The 23746-nt window shown below is 48.4% G+C and overlaps 3 protein-coding genes across 5 annotated transcripts in view; all 3 read left to right on the forward strand.

The window, feature by feature from the left end:
• The window catches only part of ICE1 (interactor of little elongation complex ELL subunit 1), a 524149-nt gene that overhangs the window by 367377 nt on the left and 133026 nt on the right, over nt 1-23746 (forward strand). The gene's annotated exons all lie outside the window — the stretch shown is intronic.
• AHCY (adenosylhomocysteinase) overlaps nt 1-23746 on the forward strand; it is a gene marked incomplete at its 3' end in the record, with an annotated part of 390713 nt that overhangs the window by 145347 nt on the left and 221620 nt on the right.
• Nucleotides 1-23746, forward strand: part of LOC137436964 (cholesteryl ester transfer protein) — a 111797-nt gene that overhangs the window by 71536 nt on the left and 16515 nt on the right. For both annotated transcript variants that reach the window (XM_078787043.1, XM_078787042.1), the window contains exon 12: nt 7710-7913. In XM_078787043.1, the coding sequence (XP_078643169.1) occupies nt 7710-7913 (204 nt within the window). The remainder of the gene's footprint in view (nt 1-7709; nt 7914-23746) is intronic.

Below are 23746 nucleotides of genomic sequence, written 5' to 3' on the forward strand. Positions count from 1 at the left end.
CGGTTGTAAATCGTGCATACCTGTGTGTAATCGTCGTTTTGTTCGCGCCGTGTTTTCAGGCCTGGTGCCTTGAGGCCCCGCTGTCTCATCGGCGGTTGTTTGTTGTCTTTCTTTTCACCCCATACTTCCCCCGAACATCTTACCCTTTGTTTAAGTCTTAAATAAATAAAAAAACTCAAAAAAAATCTTAATAATAATTTCCTTCTCTCCTCGTGGCTGCCCCTCCCCCGACCACGTGTTTCGCCCCACCCGTTTTCTCTCCTTCCTTCATATCTCAATCCTCTCGAGCCCAGCCTTCATATCTCAATCCTCTCTAGCCTAGCCTTCATATCTCCATCCTCTCTAGCCTAGCCTTCATATCTCTCTGCTCTCGAGTTATCACGTTTTTGTTTAATAATGTTGAAACTTTCCCATGCAGTGTTGTATTCTGTTGTATATTATAACACTTTTCAGTGTTACTTTTCACTTTTCAGTTAACTCACCAAATCACTCCATTTCAAATAAAAATTTAGTCTCTTACAGTTCTTCCTTTCTACATTTGCTAAACTCACCTGCATTCCACCCCTCCTCCAACGTTTTCAAACGGACCTCTGACTTGAAAATCACAAGAAACTCATTTTGCAATAAATGTTAGTTTTCCATTAATCGTCCAACACTTTCTAAAATCCCAATTCACCGCTCGCCTCCTAAACTCCCTCCTCACCCCTCCCGTTCAAAATTCCCCCCCTTCCCCTCCCCTCTTAAACCCCCTGCCCCCTCCCAAATTCCCCCCTACCCTCCTAAATTCCCCCCTCACCCCATCTCTTAAAAACTCCCCCCTCCCCTTCAAATCCCCACACCCTTCATTTTTCTCCAATTCTCCCCTCTCACCCCTCTTCCTCAAAGCAGCCTCCTCCCCGCTTCCTATCCCTTCCAACTCAAACCTACATCTCCTCCAACCTTCTTCCTCACACTGACCCCCTCAAACAACACCTCACTGTGCCTCAACCAAACACCATCAAACCTTTTGTCCTCCTCATCATTCACTTTCTCCTAGCTCTTCTGAAATCTCTGACACACTATCAACAGCTCTCCCCAACTCCTCTTCCCCATCTTGCCCAACCCCGCCCCTCCCCTGTCCGATGCTCCCCCTTCTTCCTCAACGGTATAGACCTCAAATATCTGGGGCCTTCGCTCAAACATAACTGATCTCTCCATTCAGGTTGCTTCTGACAAACCTTTCCTCCTTCAAGATATCTCTGATTCCTTAATAACTCTCCCTGGTTACTCCCTCCTCCGGTATGATAGACCTGAGCCTCATCCTGGTGGAGGGTTGCTATCTTTATTTTAAAAACTCTCTTCCTCACTCGCCCTGCACTGCCCTCTCTCCACCTCACCCCCAGGAATACCTTTGGCTACGGCTTCCCCTTCGCTCCCACCTTTTGTTCATATGTGTGTTGTACCGTCCACCAAACAATGATGACTCCATCTACATCTCGCTGTCTGATAATATGGACCAACTTCTATCTACCCATCCCAACTCTCTCTTCCTCATATGTGGTGATTTCAATTGTCACCATGCCAGTTGGCTGGGTGTGGGTTCCTCTCTCACCAGCCATGGCTCTTCAGCAAAGGATTTCTGTGACTCACTGGGACTGACACAATCTGTCAATTTCCCGACCCAGATCTCAGTCAACGGAGCATCTTCTCGTCGAGACTTGGTTATGACAAACTTCCCTGCAAATGTCTGCTGCTCTTCTTCTGTTCCAATCGGTTCTTCTGATCATTTCCTTGTTAAAGTGGATATCTCTCTGGCAGTCCCCAGAGAGCCTCCTCAGCGTCGACGAGTCTGGCATTTCACTCAGGCTGACTGGCACAGTCTTCAAGCAGCCATCAATCATCTGGACTGGTCTCCCATCTCTACTGCCTCTGACACAAACTCTTCCTGGGAATTCTTCCAAAGTAAACTTCTCTCTCTCATGCACAGATTTATCCCATCTCATCTTTTTTTTCTTCTTTTTTTTTGTATACTGAATCGAGGCTCGTGAAAGAGCTGACATTTACTTCACAAACAAATCAAGCAGACAAACAAAATATATAAAACGAGGGAGCGGAAGACAAGAGAATGGGAAGCACACAAACACTTGAGAGCACACAACATTTAAGAGCAGGGAGATGTGTGGGAGGGAGAGGGCTTGGGGGGAGGAGGCGTGGGAAGGGGGGGGGGGGTGGGAGAAGTATAAAACACAAGGACACCAAGGACTTCCAGGACAGAAGTTGGTATTTCAAAAAGAGTATTTGGGGTGAAATTATCGGGGATAGAAAAGATCAAGGTTTTGGATGGGGGAAGATAAGAGATGGTGGTGAACAGCTGTTTTAAAGACCTGGAGGGTGGAGTGGGATTGAAGAGAGTGAGGGAGTTTGTTCCAGAGGCGGCAGAAAAGAGGAATGAAGGAGTGAAGGTGAGCAGAGAGTCTTGATTTGGGCAGTTTAACCATAAGAGGGTTGCAGGCAGATCTTGTGCGACCTGTAGGAATATTTGCGGGACAGAGCCCAGAGAGAGCTGGGGGGGGGGGGGGCAAGGCCAGAGAGGAGTCGGTAGAAGACGGAAAGACCACCAACCTGCCTGCGGTGAGTGAGTGAGAGGCCCTTGGAGTTAGCTTCATCGCGGGAGATTCCAATGATTCTGAATGCTTTGCTTTCAACAGCGTGAAGACGAGCTAGGTGTGAGGCAGGAGCACCAGCCCCGAGGGGAGAGCAGTGTTCCATTGAGCTGCGGATGAAAGCCTTGTACGTGGTGAGGAGCTCAGGTGTGCCAAGGAAGGACTTCGCACGACGGTGGATGCCCAGTCGGCGACTGGCTTTGGAGGCCAGATTTGAAATGTGGTTTTCCCAGGAAAGATCATGGCAGATAGTGAGACCCAAAAGTTTGAGTGACAGAACTTCTTGGAGAGGATTATTCAGAAAGTAGATGGGAGGGTTGTCCAGTCGGTCTTTTCGGAGAGACATCGTAAGAGTGTGAGATTTGTCAGGATTGAAAGACATGTTCCACTTGTTTGCCCAGTCTGTGATTTTGTCCAGGTCTGCAGAGAGTGAGGAGGCTGCAGACTGCCGATCTGGGGGATGAAGAATGGAGCGACAGAGAGTAGATTCATCAGCAAAGAGATAGAGAGGATTTTCAAGAGAGTCGGAGAGATCATTGATGAAGACCAGAAAAAACACAGGGCCCAGAACACTGCCTTGGGGAACTCCAGCCTGAACAGGAAGAGGAGATGAGAGAAACCCATTCAGGGCCACACGTTGACTACGACTAGAGAGGAAGTCCGCCAGCCATGCGTGGAGATTTCCATGGATACCAACAGAGGAGAGTTTGGTGAGCAGAGCGGGGTGCCAGACCGTATCAAAGGCACGTGATATGTCAAGGGAGACAGCTCTAATTTCCTGTTTGGCATTGAGGACCTCCATCCATTGCTGAGAAAGCAGTAGCAGCATGTCCAGAGTAGAGTGACCAGGTCTGAAACCAAATTGATGATCAGAGATCAAGCCATTGGAGAAGAGGAAAGATTTCATATCTGAAGCAATGATGGATTCCATGACTTTACTGATAATTGAGAGAAGGCTGATTGGTCTGTAGTTGCTGGGATCTGTTTTTGCACCTTTTTTGTGCAAAGCGGTGATGTTGGCAGATTTCCAAGCAGATGGCAGATGACCTTGAGCAAAAGAGAGGGTGAAGAGAACAGAGAAAGGGAGTGAAAGAGCGGAAGAACAAGATTTTAGGACCCGTGGGCTGATGCCGTCAGCTCCAGTTGCAGAATCAGAGTCGAGGGTTGACAGAAACTTTTCCACCTTGTCAGGAGGAAAGGACACAGAGTCCAGGAGCAGCTGGGTACGACTGGGTACGGTGGGTACAGAGAGGGATGGGTTTGGGACACAAGATTTAGAGGCAAACACAGAGTTGAGGCATTCAGCTTTTTCACGCGCGGAGTCAGCCGTGTGGCCGTTTGAGGTGAGGGAGGGGATGGAGGGGGAACAAACACCAGAAACAGATTTGACCAGACGCCACCAGGATTTGGAAGAGAGAGACAGATAAGAGAGTTCTGTCCTGAGAACGGAGAGATATTGTTTCCTGGCTCTCCAAAGGGTGGACACACACTTGTTTCGGGCTTTGTGAAAGGAAATGAGATTTCCTTCCGTTGGATTTGCTTTCCAGGAGACGAAAGCAAGTTGTTTCTGGGCAATAGCCTCACCACAAGATTCCGTGTGCCATGGACGGGAGGAAGGGTATGACAACTGAAGACGAGATGGGATAAATCTGTGCATGAGAGAGAGCAGTTTACTTTGGAAGAATTCCCAGGATGAGTTGATGTCAGAGGCGGTAGAGATGGGAGACCAGTCCAGATGATTGATGGCTGCTTGAAGACCATGCCAGTTGGCCTGAGTGAAATGGCAGACTCGTCGACGCTGAGGAGGCTCTCTGAGAATGGTTAGAGAGATGTCCACTTTAACAAGCACATGATCAGATGAGCCGATTGGAGCAGAAGAAGAGCAGCAGACATTTTCAGGGAGGTTAGTCATAACCAAGTCCAGAAGAGAAGATGCTCCGTTGATTGAGATCCGGGTCGGGAAATTGACAGATTGTGTCAGTCCCAGTGAGTCACAGAAGTCCTTTGCTGAAGAGCCATGGCTGGTGAGAGCGGTACCCACACCCAGCGAACTGGCATGGTGACAATTGAAATCACCACATATGAGGAAGAGAGAGTTGGGATGGGTAGATAGAAGTTGGTCCATGTTATCAGACAGCGAGATGTAGATGGAGTCATCACTGTTTGGTGGACGGTACAACACACATATGAACAAAAGGTGGGAGCGAAGGGGAAGCCGTAGCCAAAGGTATTCCTGTATTCCAAAGCCAAAGGTATTCCAAAGGTATTCCTATTCCAAAGGTATCTTCAGTTGTCATACCCTTCCTCCACTCCATAGTACACTGAATCTTGTGGTGAGGCAGTTGCCCTGAAACAACTTGCCTTCGCCTCATGGAAGGCAAATCCAACTGAAGGCAATCTCATTTCCTTTCACAAAGCTCGGAACAAGTGTGTGTCGACCTTCAGGAGAGCCAGGAAACAATATCTCTCCACTCTCAAGACTGAACTCTCAAACCTGTCTCCCTCCTCCAAATCCTGGTGGCGTCTGATCAAATCTGTTTCTGGTGTTTGTTCCCCATCCATCCCCTCCCTTACCTCAAACGGCTACACAGCTGACTCCGCACGTGAAAAAGCTGAATGTCTCAACTCTGTGTTTGCCTCAAAATCTTGTGTCCCAAACTCGTCTCTCTCTGTACCAACCTTACCCTGTCAAACCCAGCCGCTCCTGGACTCTGTGTCCTCTCCTGACAAGGTAGAGAAGTTTCTGTCAAACCTAGACTCTGATTCTGCAACTGAACCAGACGGCATCAGCCCACGAGTCCTAAAACCCGGCTTTGCCGCTCTTTCTCACCCTCTCTCTGTTCTCTTCACCCTTTCTTTTGCTCAAGGTCATCTACCAGCTTGGAAATCTGCCAACATTAGCGCTTTGCACAAAAAAGGTGCAAAAACAGATCCTTGCAACAACAGACCAATCAGCCTGTTCCCAATTATCAGCAAAGCCATGGAATCCATCATTGCTTCGGATATAAAATCCTTCCTCTTCTCCAATGGCTTGATCTCGGATCATCAATTTGGATTCCGACCAGGTCATTCTACTCTGGACATGCTGACTCTGCTGCCTGAACAATGGATGGAGGTCCTCAATGCCAAACAGGAAAGCAAAGCTGTCTCCCTTGACATATCACGTTCCTTCCATACGGTCTGGCACTCCGCCCTGCCCACCAAACTCTCCTCTTATGGTATCCATGGAAACCTCCACGCATCGCTGCTCCCACCCTCTGGAACTCACTACCTCACACCATCAGAGACTCCTCCTCACTCATCACATTCAAAACATCACTCAAGACCCACCTGTTCAACACTGCATTCAACATTTAACCCACAGCATTTAACCCCTGACTATCTCCTCTCCTTCTCCTTCCTTTTGCTTTGATTATTTACCTATTGATTTTTGTCTTTTTGCACTTTTTTGTACTCTGTCAAAGCGCCTTTGGGCTTCTTGAAAAGCGCTATATAAAATAAATGTATTATTATTATTATTATTATTATGGCTTGCGGATTTCCTCACCGGTCGCAGTCAACGTGTTGCCCTGAATAGATTTCTCTCATCTCCCCTTCCTGTTCAGGCTGGAGTTCCTCAAGGCAGTGTTCTGGGCCCTGTGGTTTTTCTGCTTTTCATCAATGAGCTCTCAGACTCTCTGGAAAATCCTCTCTATCTCTTTGCTCATGACTCCACTCTCTGCCACTCCATACCTCATCTCTCAGATTGGCAGGCAGCAGCCTCCTCACTCTCTGCAGACCTGGACAAAATCACAGACTGCTCAAACAAGTGGAACATGTCTTTCAATCCTGACAAATCTCACACTCTCACTTTGTCTCTCCGAAAAGACCGTCTGGACAAACCTCCCATCTTCTCAACAATTCTCTCCAAGAAGTTCTGTCACTCAAGCTTTTGGGTCTCACTATCTGCCATGATCTTTCCTGGGAAAACCACATTTCCAAGCTGGCCTCCAAAGCCAGTTGCGGACTGGGCATCCTCTGTCGTGTGAAGTCCTTCCTTGGCACACCTAGGCTCCTCATCACATACAAGTCATTCATTCGCAGCTTGATGGAGTACTGCTCTCCCTTCTGGGCTGGTGCTACTGCCTCACACCTAGCTCAGCTTCACGCTGTTGAAACCAAAGCTTTCAGAATAATTGGAATCTCCCGCGATGAAGCCGACTCCGAGGGCCTTTCACTCACTCACCGCAGGCAGGTTGGTTGCTTTCGTTTTCTACCAACCCCTCTTCGGCCTAGCTCCCCCAGATCTGTCTGTGCTCTGTCCCCCAAATAGTCCTTCAGGTCGCAGAAGATCTGCCAGCAACCCTCTTCTGGTGAAACTGCAAAAATCAAAACTCTCTGCTCACCTTCACTCTTTCATTCCTCTTTTCTCCCACCTCTGGAACAAACTCCCTCACTCTCTTAACTCCCTCTCCTCCCTCCAGGTCTTTAAAACAGCTGTTCACCACCATCTCTTATCTTCCCCCATCTAAAACCTTGATCTTTTCTACCCCCATTAATTCACCCCAGATCCACTTTTTCGAAATACCGACTTCTTTCCTGGAAGTCCTAGCAGTGTCCATGTGTTTTATACCTCTCCCAGTCTCCCACCCCCACCCCCATTCCCCCTTCCCACGCCTCCTCCCCCAAAGCCCTCTCCCTCCCACAGATCTCCCGATGTCCCTGCTCTCAAATGTTGTACTTGTGTGCTTCCTTCTCTCTCCCCATCTTGTCTCCCGCTCACTTTATCTTATGTTTTATGTGTCAGTTTGTCTTTTTGTGATTAATGTTAGCTCTTACACGAGCCTCGATCTTGTATCCGAAAAAAAAAAATCTGGTCCATGAATATCCCTTCGTGAAACGGAGGTGGATGCTTCGAGACCTGAGAGGACTCCGTTCCACCTTCTGAAACATGCATATGGGGATAACAACCAATGACACACTATATGTATAGCATTACTTGAATGGAAATACTAATTTTGTAAAGTCAAATGGAGTATTACATCTCAAATTATTTCACTTTCCTTTTTCTGTCCATAACATTTCCAGTTGTTTGTACAGAGAGGAGCTGCAAGTCCAGTATTTGAGATTCGATTCCCTCAGCTTCCTTTAATCCACTTTGCCAATGAAAAATTTTTCGTGAAAGGGAAAGCTGTGGGGACAATATGGCGAACCAGACAACCACGTCGAGGGAGGGGAGACATCAGAGTCAAAGCATTCAACAAGGCAGAACCACTCTCAACTTTTAGTATTGTGAGTTAATTTTTAATTAGGGTTTCTTTTCACTCTGCTTTTACCAATGATAGATGTTCTGTTTGTGCTGACTATACTTGTGAATCCATGGTTTATTATCTACATCAGGGTTTCCCAAACCCAAACCCATTTTTGAGGGGAGAGCGGAGGGGAGGTGGGGGTTAGGGGTGTGGGGGGGGGGAGGAGTTTACATCTAAAGGGTTTTCTTCGACAATTTTTATCGTAGGTACCAGTTCCATTTGGGTCGCGAGGTAAATGCGATTTCAAATTTTGGGCCATGGCCAAAAAAGTTTCGGAACCGCTGATCTATTGCTGTTGGTTAAATATTGTTATGTTTGTGGGGGTAGATGATGAAATACCATAGTACAGGTAGGATCGTATAGGTGTAGCATGGGCCGTGGATGCGTAGGGGACATTTTGATGTATTAAGTAGGGAAACTAAAGCTTAAGATTGTTTATGTCTTCACACAGGGGGTGGAGCTATGTTAACTAGGTAGGGATTAAGTTAGTTTTCCCCAGTCTGTGATTGCTCCCGGTGGTTTTCCCTATGTATTTACAATTATAACAAGGCCGGCCATAAAAACTCACATTCGTTACAACAACAACAATCGTCGCCTGCAAGCAGGCAGAGCCGATTGGCAAATAATCCCCACCTCCAGAGGATAGCAAGCCGGCAGGCCACGCCCCGAAGTTCTGCAAGAAAGCGAGTCTGTCTATGGGTCTTTGTTCTCTCTCGGTTGGTTCATGCGCTCAGGTAAGGAGCTAGTTTTTGCTCTGTGGGAGCTTCCGAGAGGAAAACAGAGAGAGAGAGAGAGAGAGAGAGAGAGAGAGAGAGAGAGAGAGAGAGAGAAAGAGAAAGAGACTGACTTTTGTGTGCTTTTAATATAAAAGTATCAAAACACACACGGAAAAACACCACAAATTTTTACAAGAAAAGAAAGTTGTACAAGCAAAAAGGATGTATATACATGTTAAGCGCCTTTGGGGTTCATGAAAAGCGCTATACAAAATAAATGAATTATTATTATTATTATTATATGTGGACATTGAGCATAAGTAAAATTTACAAAAACAAACTCAACACCTCATCTGTAAAAAAAATCGTCGTTCACACTGCCGAAACTTATCTGGGCCGACACTATTCCTTTAAAACAAAAGAGCACATTTTCATCTCTGCCACTCAATTTGATCTTCCTAGTTTTATAAATTGCAAGTTTAGCAATTCCGCACAGAAAATTCAAGAAAGGGACCGCTGTCTTGCTCTTGGTGCTCCTTTCAATGCCATACACAAAAATTGCAACAGAAAAAACAAACTTAAATTTATAAAATAACTGTTGGTGGAAGCAAAAAAAGGGTACCAATCTCCTACATTTCACGAAAGCATGGGTCACATTTTCAGTCTCTTCACAAAAAGGACAAACATTCTGCACAGAGGGATCAAACTTATTAAGTAAGTATTTGGTGACCAGGGCCTGATGAACTAATCTCCAATTTAAGTCGAGAGAGAGAGAGTGAGAGAGAGTGAGAGAGAGTGAGAGAGAGTGAGAGAGAGAGAGAGTGAGAGAGAGTGAGAGAGAGTGAGAGAGAGAGAGTGAGAGAGAGTGAGAGAGAGAGAGTGAGAGAGAGTGAGAGAGAGAGTGAGAGAGAGTGAGAGAGAGTGAGAGAGAGAGTGAGAGAGAGTGAGAGAGAGTGAGAGAGAGTGAGAGAGAGAGTGAGAGAGAGTGAGAGAGAGAGAGTGAGAGAGAGAGTGAGAGAGAGTGAGAGAAAGTGAGAGAGTGAGAGAGTGAGAGAGAGAGAGAGAGAGAGAGAGAGAGAGAGTGTTTTGGATAACTTTTATCAAAATGAAGAAGTGTCTCTGGCTCTCTCTCTCTCTCTGTCTGTTGAGCTCTCTCTCGGTCTGGCTTTCATCTCGGGCAATCGCTTTGTCTTGAGTGCGCTAGTGAAGAGAACTTTTCAGGGATCTGTGAACCTTGGAAACGTTGGAGGAGGGGTGTTGTTGGACTGTGGTGATTTTCGGGGGAGCTGGAGCCTTCCACTTCGGCGGTGGAAGCGAGGAAGGGCCGTTTCTGGTGGCTTCGCGCCTGGGCGTTGTCGACTCGAGGGTTTGGCGCCATTGTCAGAACGCTTCCCGCGCGAGTGGCTCCACCAGCGGCGAAGACTAACAAGCCCCTCAACACATTTTGGACCAGAGCTGAGTACCGACCGACTCAACAAAATAATTTATTTTCTTTTATCATTCCCCTGTTGTGTATTTGTGTCTGAATGTAGACGTCTCAAATTTGAAATTAGTTTTACCTCACTTTTCATTTTTATCGCATTTCATTTACTTTCATTAAATCATTATCATGGTACTTTCATTTGTTGTGTCGTGTGTGTTTATTCCTTGTGGGTTTCGGGAATCAACCTACAGTCACGTGAAAAAGTAAGTACACCCCATGTAAAGTTTTGACTTTTTCAACATTTCTCAACATACAGCTATTTGATCTTCATTTCAACAATATTGATAGATAAAGGTGATATAATATAACAAATATCATGAAACATTTACATTTTGGAGTCCATTGTATAATTTAAATAAACATAAATGCAAATTTCGCATGTGGAAAAAGTAAGTACACCCCGACATTTATCACTACTTCAAATACCTAAAATTAGAATCAGGTGCACCAGCTCAGGTGCAAATGTTTAGAACATCGTGAGAGAGGATCTTGGAGGAACCTGTCTTATTTAAACCTCAGACATTTAGTTTGGTTTGCTCTTTGTTGTTGAAGTGTGTGGCATCACCATGCCTAGATCAAAAGAGCTCTCTGAGGCCTTCAGAAAGAAGGTTATAGATGCCTATGAGTCTGGGAAGGGATTTAAAAAGATCTCCAAACAATTTGAAATCAATCATTCGACTGTCCGGAAGATCATCTACAAGTGGAGAAGATTCCAAACAACTGCCAACTTGTTCAGGCCCGGCCGCCCCAGCAAGTTCAGCCCGAGAGCAGACCGCAAGATGCTGAAAGAAGTCGAAGAACCCCAGGATGTCATCACGGGACCTACAGGTAGCTCTAGCCACTGTTGATGACAAAGTGCACGAGTCTACCATTAGAGAGAGGCTGCACAAATTTGATCTGCATGGGAGGTGTGCCAGGAGGAAACCTTTGCTGTCCAGAAAGAACATCAGGGCAAGACTAAAGTTTGCCAATGAACACCTTGGCAAAGACCAGCACTTCTGGAACATTGTGCTCTGGACAGATGAGTCAAAGGTAGAGCTATTTGGCCACAGTACCAGAAGACATGTTTGGCAAAAAACAAAGACAGCATTTGACCACAAGAACCTGATACCAACTGTAAAGCATGGTGGTGGAAATATTATGGTTTGGGGCAGCTTTGCTGCATCAGGGCCTGGGCAGCTCACCATCATAGAATCCACTATGAATTCTTCATTGTACCAGAGGGTGCTTGAGGATAATGTGAGGCCATCTGTCGGAAAGTTGAAGCTCAACCGAAGGTGGACCTTGCAACATGACAATGACCCTAAACATACCAGTAAATCCACCAAGGAATGGCTGAAAAGAAAGAAATGGAGGGTTCTGGAATGGCCAAGTCAACGCCCGGATCTAAATCGCATCGAGATGTTGTGGGGGGATTTGAAACGAGCTGTGCATGCAATAAACCCCTCAAACATCGCACAGCTGAAAGAATTCTGCATGGAGTGGGCAAAAATTTCTTCCAGTCGCTGTCAGAGACTGGTAGACAGTTATAAGAAACGCCTACTTGAGGTTGTTTCTGCCAAAGCGGGCAATACCACCTATTAGAGCCAAGGGTGTACTTACTTTTTCCACATGCGAAATTTGCATTTATGTTTATTTAAATTATACAATGAACTACAAAATGTAAATGTTTCATGATATTTGTTATATTATATCACCTTTATCTATCAATATTGTTGAAATGAAGATCAAATACCTGTATGTTGAAATATGTTGAAAAAGTCAACTTTACATGGGGTTTACTTACTTTTTCACGTGACTATATATGCTCCGTCCAGGAATGCACTTTGGTCCTCTCACTCGTGTGTGACGGACCAACCGCCAGTTTCGGCAACGCGCCTCGGAATTAAGGACCGTTACGGCTATTCCTCATCCAGCGGTGTTAACCGCCGGGCTGACAGGGCAATATTGTTGGTACTTCATCGAAACAATGAATAAGAGAACACCTTGTCCAGAGTCATTCATTTAATAATTTGCAGCACGTGGCTGCTGGGTTGCTTCATGTGTGGGACTGCAGCCATGCAGCTGATGTAATGTTGCGCAGCTGTGCAACTGTGCACACTTTATGTAAGGGCAGGAATATGTCATTTGTTCAGCACGAGGGTGACACCTCTTGTCAATTACAAACAATACACGACTTTCAAAATGCTGTAATTCAGCCCAGATTGCTTGGCGCGCATGCAGACAACCCCTTGTAATGAAGTAATTTGGGCAGCCTGAAAATATATCATCCCTCTTAAATAAGGATTGTAGAATGAAACAACTAAAAAAAACATTTTAAAAAGCCGAAACTATTTGTAAGCATACCTGCGAGAAAGGGATGTGCCTCTGTACAACAAAACAGTTGGAGATCTTCCTGATCAACTCGTCCAAAAAGTTGATATTGTTGTGGATATGAGAATGTTTTTTTATTTTATTGTTGTGGTAAAATGTTGTTGTAAAAGGTTGTTGTAAAATATCACCCCTCCTCCCTCCGTTTGTGGTTGTATAAAGGTCAAAGGGCGTTCCCGTAGTTAGTCCATAAAACATACATGCAGGACACGATATATCTTTGTTGACAGTTATATCCTTATTATGTGTATTAGAGTAAGGCTGTGTCTCCCATTAATTGAAATACTCCATTGCACCAGTGAAAGAGATAGATTCCCTTCATTCCCACTCCCAACACTTCCATTCCCCCCTTTCCGTCAATTGCAATTCGCATTGCCAACTGCATGTTGGGCGGTTTTCCCTTCATCCGCCATTGACCACGAGGCAGGGTTGGGGGAAGGAAGGCGGGTCCCCACCTCGTCAGAGAGGGGAGGAGTGATCCAGCCCCACTCGACCAACCATGAACAAGGGGTTTGGCTTGAGAGGGCGGGGAGAGAACATTTTGGGGAGGTTCGCAAAGGTTGAGGGGCGGGGCCTATATAACCCACGACGGGGGTGTTCCCAGAAGAGAGGCACTGAGAGTTGGTCTGAGTCGGTTGCCAGAGGAGGGTCAGTGGTTGCGTTGGTTGCGGTGGTAAGAAGTCGGTGGTGAGAAGTGGTGGCGTCGAGGGGTCAGTGGTTGCGTTGGTTGCGTTGAGTTGTCAATGGTGAGGAGACACCAGGGCCAGGAGAGAGAAGGTGCCAAGGGCCATTACCAGCAGTTGCGCCAGAGACGGCAGACACGCCCTGAGCTGAGCCAGAGAGGCAGCGTTGACTCCACCAGGCAGCTTCAACCCGTTACCCCGCGGGGACCAAATAGCGGTGGCATCGGTGGCCGTCGAGGTCCAGCCGACGTCCCGTGCGGGATCAAGCCCGAACCATCTGCCCCAGCTGAACCTTCCCATTCCTCCTTCCAACATTCATTCCATTCCATCCTTCTTGTATACGTGAGTTTGTTTTGTTTGTTCTGTCCCTGGGTTAATTAAGTCTGTATAAGCTAGTATTTTCCCTGTGTCACCTGCGTCTTATGTGCTTGTAAATAAACGTGACTGCTTTCTTTTTGCTTGTGTGTAAATAGTCAATAAATTCAGTCGTATTTCCAAACCTTTCTTGGCCTTCGTTTTCCTCTTTACATTGCGTCGTTTTCGTCTTTTCCCCTCATTGAGCAGCTGTGGTGCGATACGGCCAAAGTTCTGGGTGAATCGGGTGAGTCAGGGATCCTGTAACGGTCGCGGCAATACCAAACCGCTCGGTAACTAACATCTTAATCCGCGATCTGTAACAATTGGTGTCTGGGAGTGGGATTCGAGGCCCGAACCAAATTTTTAAAACGAATAGAGAAAAAAAAAAATTTGGTCAAAATTACGAGCTGCCGAAATTTGTTTTTTTTTTTAAAGAAAAACCGGAATTTTGAAATCGCGCCATGGCTGGTCAAGGCGACGGGATGCCGGTGGGAGAGATAGAGGGGTTAGGAGTAACCCAGGATCAAATGGAGGGGAGCAATGAGGAGGCGGTTGAGGGGGTATCAGGCGCACAAAATGGCGTCCTCGCGCACGTGGGTGTAGCGGCACCAAATTTTGCCGCGCCCGCGACCGCAGCAGCGCCGCTGGTGGATTTGAACCTTTTTATGATGCAAATGAAAGCCCTTATGGAAAAGAATAGTGAGCAATTGGGAGACCAAATTAGAGGTTTGAAAAGCAGTATGGGAGAAATGGGGGGCCAAATGGGGGTAATGAGGGACGAAGTGAGGGGTACCGGTGAGAAGTTAGACAATAATTTTGAGGGGTTAGACAACGGGATAAAAGAGGTAAAGAATGGGTTAACGGGGGTGGAAAATAGAATGGCTGCCCAGGAGAATCAGTTAGAGGGGGTAAAAAATGGGTTAATGGGGTTAGAAAATAGGATGGAGGACAAATTGCGGGAGATAGGGGAGCAATCCGCCCGAGAAATTAAACAGATGGGAGAGCAGATAGAGGAGGTAAAAATCGGGGTAGAAACCAAACTGGATGCTCAGAGGGATGAATTGGGACAGATGAGGGCGGCATCTACAAAAGAAAGGGAGGAGATGAAGGAGGAGATACGACGAGGTGTGGGTGAGGAGGTTTCGGGGCTACGCGAGGAGGTAAAGCGAGGTGAGAAGCGTATGGAGAAAGAGGTGAGAAATAATACGGCAAAGTTACAAGGGGGAATAGAAGATCTGACGGAGGAGGTGGAACAGCTGACAGAGGGACAAACGAAGTTAGTGGAGCAGGTTCAAAGGAACACTGCAGTACTCGGAGGGTTAAAGGCGACACAAAAATAAATTAAAAATGACTTGATAGCGACACAGAGGCAATGTCAGATGGTACGTGAGGAACTGACAATGAGGGTGGACGAGGTGACAGAGATAATGGAGACAAAGGACCGGCAGGTGAGGATGCACATAGAGACGGTCACGGTAGCCTTAGAGGACGAACTTGAGGAGACGCACCGAGAAATAAAAGAGGTTAAACAAAAATTAGAGGAAGTGGAAGAAGAGGTGAGTGAAATTAAGAAGGGACGGACAGAAACTAAAAGAGAAATCCAGGAGGAGGTGATGGAATATGTGCAAGGTCGGTGCTCAACTCATGATGTGATGCTCACTAACCAAATAAAGAGTTTGCAGGTGGCAAAGGAGGTGCGGAGACGAGGTACGGAGGTGAGTGGCAATGTATATGATGTGAGGAAAGCTTCAGTCGGCTTGGGGATTGGTTTGGATCCGGGTGTTCGTGAGAGGCCGTTGGTGAAGTGTGCGACAGGTCTGGTGTGCGAAAAAAGAGGTGTGCGAGAATGTCCGACCATGGGGTGTGTGAGGAAAAAGTGCACGCCGAGGAGTGAGTGTGCCGTCAGGAGTGAGTCGGTCGTAGCGCGTGTGCGAGGGAGCACAGGGAAGCGCGGTGTGGTGAGTGTTACGGAGGAAGTAACGAAAAAGTGTGCGCAAGAGGATGCGCGAGAAAGGTGTGTAACGGACGGGTGCATGGGGAAAGCGCATGCTGTCAAGAGTAAGGGAGAATGCATGCCTGTGGTGAGTGTTACAGAGGGTGTAACGGGACAATGTGCGGAAGAGTGTGCGCGAGAAAGGTGTGTAACGGACAGGTGCATGAGGAAAGAGTGCGCTGTCGAGAGTAAGGGTGAGTGCGCGACCGAGAGTGGAGGTGAGAGTAGTGAGAGTGACACGGAGCGTGAGTTGGTTGTGGCAGGTGAGCGAGGATGTACACCTGGAATGGAAGGATGCACACCTGGAATGGTAGAGCGTGAGTGGGAATGCACGCTGGAATTGGTAGTGAGGCACGTGGTTGGGTGTGCGGGTGAGAGCACACCTGTGATTGTCACAAAGGAGGTGACCGAGGAGGGGGCGCGAAGAGGTGTGTTGGTGAGGTGTGCGAGCGACGAATGTGTGCCAAGGTGTTCGGTGGTCAGGTGTGTGACCAAGTCGGTGAGCAGAATGAGTGTACCGAGGTGTGTAAGGAAAGGTACGAGGAGCATGGAAACGGCTGCATGTATGAGCAAGAAAGGGGTAGCGTATGCATGTAAGCGTCCAGGTGAAGCATCGACGGTAACCGGTTTAGCGGTTAGAGCGACTTATAGCCGAATCGGGCCCTCGGTGCGCGTCGGGCAGCTTCGCGTGCCGCGAGGACCAGCGGGGATCCGAGCCACGGCGGGTTCGAAAGGACCGCCGTGCGCGATCCACGCTGTGCCTCGCTTGGAGCGGCCGCGTCCGGGCTCCACTAGGCGGCTCGATAGGAAGGGTCGTCATGGCGACCACTTTCTATTGAGACGTGCCGGCAGGTCGAGATCGGGACATTGGATGGCTCCACGCCGAGGTGGTGCGTGGGATCTCGGCCCGGGTAAGCCCCCGTCCCTGCCCCGAATGCGGGACGTATCCAGCCGCTGGCACAAAAGAACCCGCGTTCATTGCTCGGCTGTACGAAGCCGGGCTGTAGATGTGAATTGGCGCACCGCGAGGATGTAATAAGTAGACGGGTGATGAGGATAGTGTTTTGGCCCCGAAATTAGAAAAAAGCAAAATTTGATGATGGTATGGGTAGAATTGGCAGTAAATGGAAAATTTTTGAATTGGTTGGAATTTGGACGAGCAAAATTTATAGTGAGAGACCCCCGATGTGGTGGGATGGCAAATCCACCATCCCTCACAGGTGGGGCAAATGCGCTATAGTTTATGGGGTTGATGGCAGTGAAAACTAGCCCGGGTGGGTTAGGTTATATTGTGTGTAGGGACCTAGAAGATGACATTAGGTAACGTTAAGGTTAGTTAGTGACTGATACCTGTAGTGGGGACGCAGGTAGTTTAGTGTGGATGATAATGACGTGGGAGCGCAATAGTTTAAAGGGACGACTGGGAAGCGCAAGTTTCAGAAGGGAGTAGTTAGCTGAGATGATGCCGTGTGTGTGAGAATTGAACAGGTGTGATTGCACAGGTGTGCAACTGAACAGGTGAATGGAGCAGTGTATGAGGGAGTAGTGGTGATTGCGTGTTGTGTTGACCAAATGGTCCAGGAAGAAAGGAGGGTGCAGGTGGCACCAGGTGTGAGGGCACAGGTGTGCAACAACAGGTGTATGTGGCTGTGTGGAATAAATGGTAGTGTGGAATATCTGGAGTATTGGAATGGATGGTCGTGGAGTGAGAATGGTGGAAATTGTGGAGTGGAGTGGATGGTGCGAAGGTGTGAATGGGGGAAGAGTGGACCCCCATCACGGATACCCGGGGCGGGTAGAGTAAGTGTTAGGTAGAGGGTACAGGTAAATTGTGGTTGGATATTGGCATCTGTGGTACATTGTACATAGTTTGCTTTTCTGGTGGTCGTGGCGGATTTTTGACCGTTGGGTCTGCCCTCTGCTCGGTCCCGGCTCTGCTCCTGGCTTCGCCTGCCCGGCTCCTCCACTGTTTCCTCAGGCCCGCTCCCGTTGTTTGTGGCCGTTGTTTGCGGCGGTGGCTGTTTGCCGCTGTGGTCTTGATTAGCGGCTGCAGTCGTTTGCCGCTGCGTTTGCCGCTGCGTTTTCCGCTTTGCCTCCTCGACCTTGGCCTCGTACTCGTCCCTTCGCTCCTGCCTGGCATGGCTCTGAAGTACTCCGCCGCAAGGCTTCTTCTGCTCAATACCCGCTCCACCCCATCATGCATCTCTGCCATCAAATCAAATGGACTCCTCCGACGACACAGGTACATTCACCGTGGCTCCGGTCGTAAGTTTGTTTATTTGCAATCAGGTCACTCCATCCCCGTCCTCTGGTCGGCTCAGCGCACTCTCACTCTTCGTCCCAGCGCACCTGGTCACAGCAACCCACACGATCGCACCTCCTGCCTACGAACCCTGGCTAAATCACCTGAATTCATCCCTGCTGTTCAAAACAACATCAAGCTCACCCTGTTCAACATCCGGTCCCTCAACAACAAATGCCTCATCCTGAACGAATACATCCTGGATAACAAACTGGACTTTCTCTGTCTCACCGAAACCTGGCAACAACCTCTGGACTATTACACACTTAACCTCACCACACCCAATGGATATTCCTACGTCAATAAACCACGCTCGGAGGGCCGAGGTGGTGGAATTGCCGTTATCCACCGTCAAGACATCAAGACCAACCTCATCTCCATCTCATCTGCTCCATCATTTGAACACCTGGCTTTAAAACTCTCTGGTCACACGCAGTCAGTCATGGCTGTCGTCTACAGCCCTCCCAAACCACACCCATCATTCCTGTCTGACTTCTCCTACTTTCTGACCCAGCTATGTTCCCTCTCCCCCTCAATCCTCCTCCTTGGTGATTTCAATATCCACATGGACTCCACTGACTCCACAATAACCACTGACTTCACTGATTTACTCACCTGCTTTAACCTCACTCAACATGTCGACTTTCCTACCCATATCCGTGGTCACATTTTGGACCTTGTCTGCTCCACTGGATTAAATTTGCACCATCTCTATGGCTCCGACCTCACCCTCTCTGACCACTTAGCCATCACTCTGACCATCAACATCCCCGCCCCAACACCAAGGCATTATCGCACAATCAACTTCCGTAAGCTAAACGCTCTTTCACCTACCTCATTCTCATCCACCCTCTCTGAAAAAATGTCCACTTCTCCCTTCATTGACCTCCACACCCCTTCCGACCTCACTGACTACTACAACCACACTCTCTCCTCCTGCCTTGACCAGCTTGCGCCTGTAAAAACCAAAACAGTTTCTTTCACCCATTCTGCTCCCTGGTTTACCCCTGAACTCCACCTGATGAAAACTCGTGCTCGCCAACTTGAAAGACTCCGCAATAAAACGGGTCTCACAGTTCACTCCCAAGCCTACAAGGACCACATACAACACTACAAAGATGCCCTCTCCCGCGCCCGCTCTGCCTACTACTCTCAAATTATCCACTCTGGCTCCGGAAACCCAAAAGCACTCTTCTCGACAATAAACAAACTCCTCCGCCCCCTGAACACCACCACCCAGTCATTCACAGTAGACAACTGCATCTCCTTCCTCTCTTTCTTCCAACGCAAAATTGACAACATCTACAACAGCTTGACCACCGCCGCACCCGCTCCCCCTCCAACCACCTGCCCCCCCTTGTCCTGCCATCCCCTGTCTCGGTTCTCCCCAATCTCCCCTACTGACCTCTCTGAACTCCTCATAGGAATGAAAACTGCCACCTGCACTCTTGACCCCATCCCCTCCAGCTTTGTCAAAGCCTCCCTCCCTGCTCTCTCTCCACTTATCATTGCAACAATAAACTCCTCCCTGTCTACAGGCATCGTCCCACCTTCCCTCAAAATTGCTGCTGTTACCCCCATTCTAAAAAAACCTGGTCTAAACCCTGACACCCTAAACAACTTCAGACCCATCTCCAACCTACCCTTTCTGTCAAAAGTTTTGGAACGCGCTGTAGCCACTCAACTCAAACATCATCTCTCTGCCAATAACCTGTATGAAACATTCCAATCCGGATTCCGCTCCAACCACAGTACTGAAACTGCTCTCCTCAAAATCACCAATGACCTTCTCCTCTCCTCTGACGCTGGCAACCTCAACATTCTCGTCCTCCTCGACCTCAGCGCTGCCTTTGACACCATCGATCACACTATCCTCCTCACCCGACTTGAATCCACCTTTAACGTTACCGGCACTGCCCTCTCTTGGATTAAATCATACCTCTCTGACAGATGCCAGTTCATCTCCATCAATAACTGCAAATCCCCCACTGCTCCCCTCCCCCAAGGTGTCCCCCAAGGTTCAGTTCTTGGCCCCCTCCTCTTCATCCTTTACCTGTCCCCGCTCGGTCACTTAATCCGCCGTCATGGTCTCCAATTCCACTGCTTCGCCGATGACATCCAGCTTTTCATCTCCACCAAGTCCGTCTCCACCGACACCCACTCTATCCTGACAAACTGCATCACTGAAATAAAATCCTGGCTTCAAATCAACTTCCTCAAGCTTAACTGTGATAAATCTGAAATAATCATCATTGGCCCAAAAACGCTCACAAAATCCACCCATAACTTTGCCCTCAACATCGACGGTATCCCAGTATCCACCTCCCCTCACATCCGGAATCTTGGCGTTATCTTTGACCAAACCCTTTCCTTCGACAAATACACTAAACAGATCACAAAGTCAGCCTTCTTTCACCTGAAAAACATTGCCCGTCTCCGCTCATCCCTCTCCTCCACGGCTGCAGAAACCCTCATCCACGCCTTCATCACCTCCCGTCTGGACTACTGCAATAGCCTCCTCTATGGTTCACCCTAAAAAATCACCAATAAACTCCAATACATTCAGAACTCCGCTGCCCGTCTACTCACCCATTCCCGGACCCGTGACCACATCACCCCCGTCCTTTACAAGCTTCACTGGCTCCCCATCCCCCAGAGAATCCAGTACAAAATCCTCCTCTTGACATACAAAGCCCTCCATAACCTGGCCCCATCCTACCTGGCTGACCTCCTCTCCAGACACACTCCCACCCGCAACCTCCGCTCTGCTGGTACCAACCTCCTGACCCCCTCCATCCGGACCAAATTCAGATCCTGGGGGGACAGGGCCTTCTCCATCGCTGCTCCCACCCTCTGGAACTCACTACCTCACACCATCAGAGACTCCTCCTCACTCACCACATTCAAAACATCACTAAAGACCCACCTGTTCAACACTGCATTCAACATTCAACCCACAGCATTTAACCCATGACTATCTCTTCTCCTTCTCCCTCCTTTTGCTTTAAATATTTCCCTATTGATTCTTGTCTTTTTGCAATTGTTGTTTTCATGTATTGTTATGCATTATGTTTGCCACTCTGTCAAAGCGCCTTTGGGCTTCTGGAAAAGCGCTATACAAAATAAATGAATTATTAATTATTATTATTATTATTTTGGATGGGTGCATTAGTGTTGTGGAAATGGCTGGGCGTGTAGCCTGTTAGTGTGTGTAGTTGGTTGGGCACTCCACCACTGTGAGGATGTCGGCCAGGTGAGGCCGCAGGTGGGCTCTGGGAGCCGGTAGTAGTTGTTGTGGATGGGGCCCGAGGATCCGGAGGACGGACCCGGGTAGCCCAGTGCCAGAGGGCACCATGGGGTGACAGAGCCAGGAAGGGCTGTCCCCAGTTAGTTAGGTTAGGGTGAGGAGCTAGGTAAGCTCGGGTGGCAACTACAGTGGTGGAGGTGTGCAGGTGGGTAGACCTGCTGGGAGAGCTACACGTCGCGGCCCAGAAATTGTGCGAGGGCACCGGGAGATGAATCGGGGGAGTGAGACCCCAAATTGAGAAGCACCACAGTTTGGTCAATGGGAATTGGTTTTTAGAACCCATAGTGTAAGTTGGCCAATGGATTGGCAGGGAGAGACCCCGGGTAGTGTAAAGTGTGTTAATGTCATTTAGAAAGTAGTTAGGATGAAGTCTCCTCGCACCATCTGCATCCACTCACCTGAGATGACGTACCTCCACACCATGCCATGTTTTGTTATTTTATTGTGCAGATGTTTGGATTGTGAGACGCATCATGACGTGGGTGTGACATTGTGCTTTGATGTTCCATCTCTGCCTCCTTATGAGGATTGATGATGAGTTTGGTGATGGCAAATTTTGAAGTAGAGGGATTGTGGAGACGAATTTGGTATAGGGGAAATATGGGGAAGACGTGACAGTAGTGACGAATTTGTAAATGTGTAGATTTTTGTACATATGGGGTAAGGGCAAGGGTAGGGTAGGTGACAGGGGGGTGACGTACGGTAGGGACGAGCTTTCTCACTTCGCCCTCCGTACGCATTTCGCCTTGCATTGCCTTATTGATGTGTACCCTTGTGACCTTACCCCTCACTCAATTGTCTTTCCCCTTTTGTCTCCCACATGACCTGTGCGCCACTGGGTGCCGAGGGGAGCGTGCGTGGGTCGGCCATTGTGCGCCCGAAATTCCCAGAACCAGCTGTCTGCATCGATGCACCACATTATGGACCACATGTCTGTGGCCGAGCACCACCTATGTACCCCATGGGTTGGGGCATGGCCCCTCTGCTGGAACCGGCCATGAGGGCCTGAAATCTTGCTGGCGGACCTTGGCCACAGGGCACCGATGCCCCACAGGTGAACCACACTAGTCGGCCCTGTGGGCTATAAATAAAAGCAAATAAAAAGGACACATTGGGCACACTTTATTGAAAATAGGCCGCCAGTAAGCAAAGCAAAAGAATGACAACATCTGGAAGAACAAATAATAATCACCAGCAGAGGGAGCCGAAGAGCAAGAGACACCTGCAGGGTTAGGGGTTGTTGAATTTATTTTTATTCATTGAACACTGATGAACTATGGTGACTGCACCGATTGGTGCTTGGGTGTGTATTGGTGCGTTTTTGGGTGCGTTCATGGTGCGTCGATGCAGAGCAGACTGTCCCCCCCCCAGAAAGAACAATCACAGGTCCTGGGTTAGTCTTGTAAATAAAGTAGCGTCAATTGTAAATAATGCTTCCCACCGTCAGTGTATAGTTTGAAGACCATTCCGCAATTCGGTTAACTGTGGGCGTAAGTCTGTTAGGCAGGGTGCAATGGAGCAGCGGGACACATTTATTTATGTTTTAAAACTGTCGCACTCAGGGTCAGGTTAAAAGTAGAGGGAACTACACCTACGTGCCACACTAAGGTAAAAGTTATAGGCCCGGGACGTGCCTAAGGGGAGGAGGGTGCAGTGTTGTGGATATGAGAATGTTTTTTTATTTTATTGTTGTGGTAAAATGTTGTTGTAAAAGGTTGTTGTAAAATATCACCCCTCCTCCCTCCGTTTGTGGTTGTATAAAGGTCAAAGGGCGTTCCCGTAGTTAGTCCATAAAACATACATGCAGGACACGATATATCTTTGTTGACAGTTATATCCTTATTATGTGTATTAGAGTAAGGCTGTGTCTCCCATTAATTGAAATACTCCATTGCACCAGTGAAAGAGATAGATTCCCTTCATTCCCACTCCCAACACTTCCATTCCCCCCTTTCCGTCAATTGCAATTCGCATTGCCAACTGCATGTTGGGCGGTTTTCCCTTCATCCGCCATTGACCACGAGGCAGGGTTGGGGGAAGGAAGGCGGGTCCCCACCTCGTCAGAGAGGGGAGGAGTGATCCAGCCCCACTCGACCAACCATGAACAAGGGGTTTGGCTTGAGAGGGCGGGGAGAGAACATTTGGGGGAGGTTCGCAAAGGTTGAGGGGCGGGGCCTATATAACCCACGACGGGGGTGTTCCCAGAAGAGAGGCACTGAGAGTTGGTCTGAGTCGGTTGCCAGAGGAGGGTCAGTGGTTGCGTTGGTTGCGGTGGTAAGAAGTCGGTGGTGAGAAGTGGTGGCGTCGAGGGGTCAGTGGTTGCGTTGGTTGCGTTGAGTTGTCAATGGTGAGGAGACACCAGGGCCAGGAGAGAGAAGGTGCCAAGGGCCATTACCAGCAGTTGCGCCAGAGACGGCAGACGCGCCCTGAGCTGAGCCAGAGAGGCAGCGTTGACTCCACCAGGCAGCTTCAACCCGTTACCCCGCGGGGACCAAATAGCGGTGGCATCGGTGGCCGTCGAGGTCCAGCCGACGTCCCGTGCGGGATCAAGCCCGAACCATCTGCCCCAGCTGAACCTTCCCATTCCTCCTTCCAACATTCA

This window comes from Myxine glutinosa, chromosome 11, assembly GCF_964187855.1.
Source record: "Myxine glutinosa chromosome 11, kmMyxGlut1.1, whole genome shotgun sequence".
In the NCBI taxonomy this organism is placed as follows: domain Eukaryota; kingdom Metazoa; phylum Chordata; class Myxini; order Myxiniformes; family Myxinidae; genus Myxine; species Myxine glutinosa.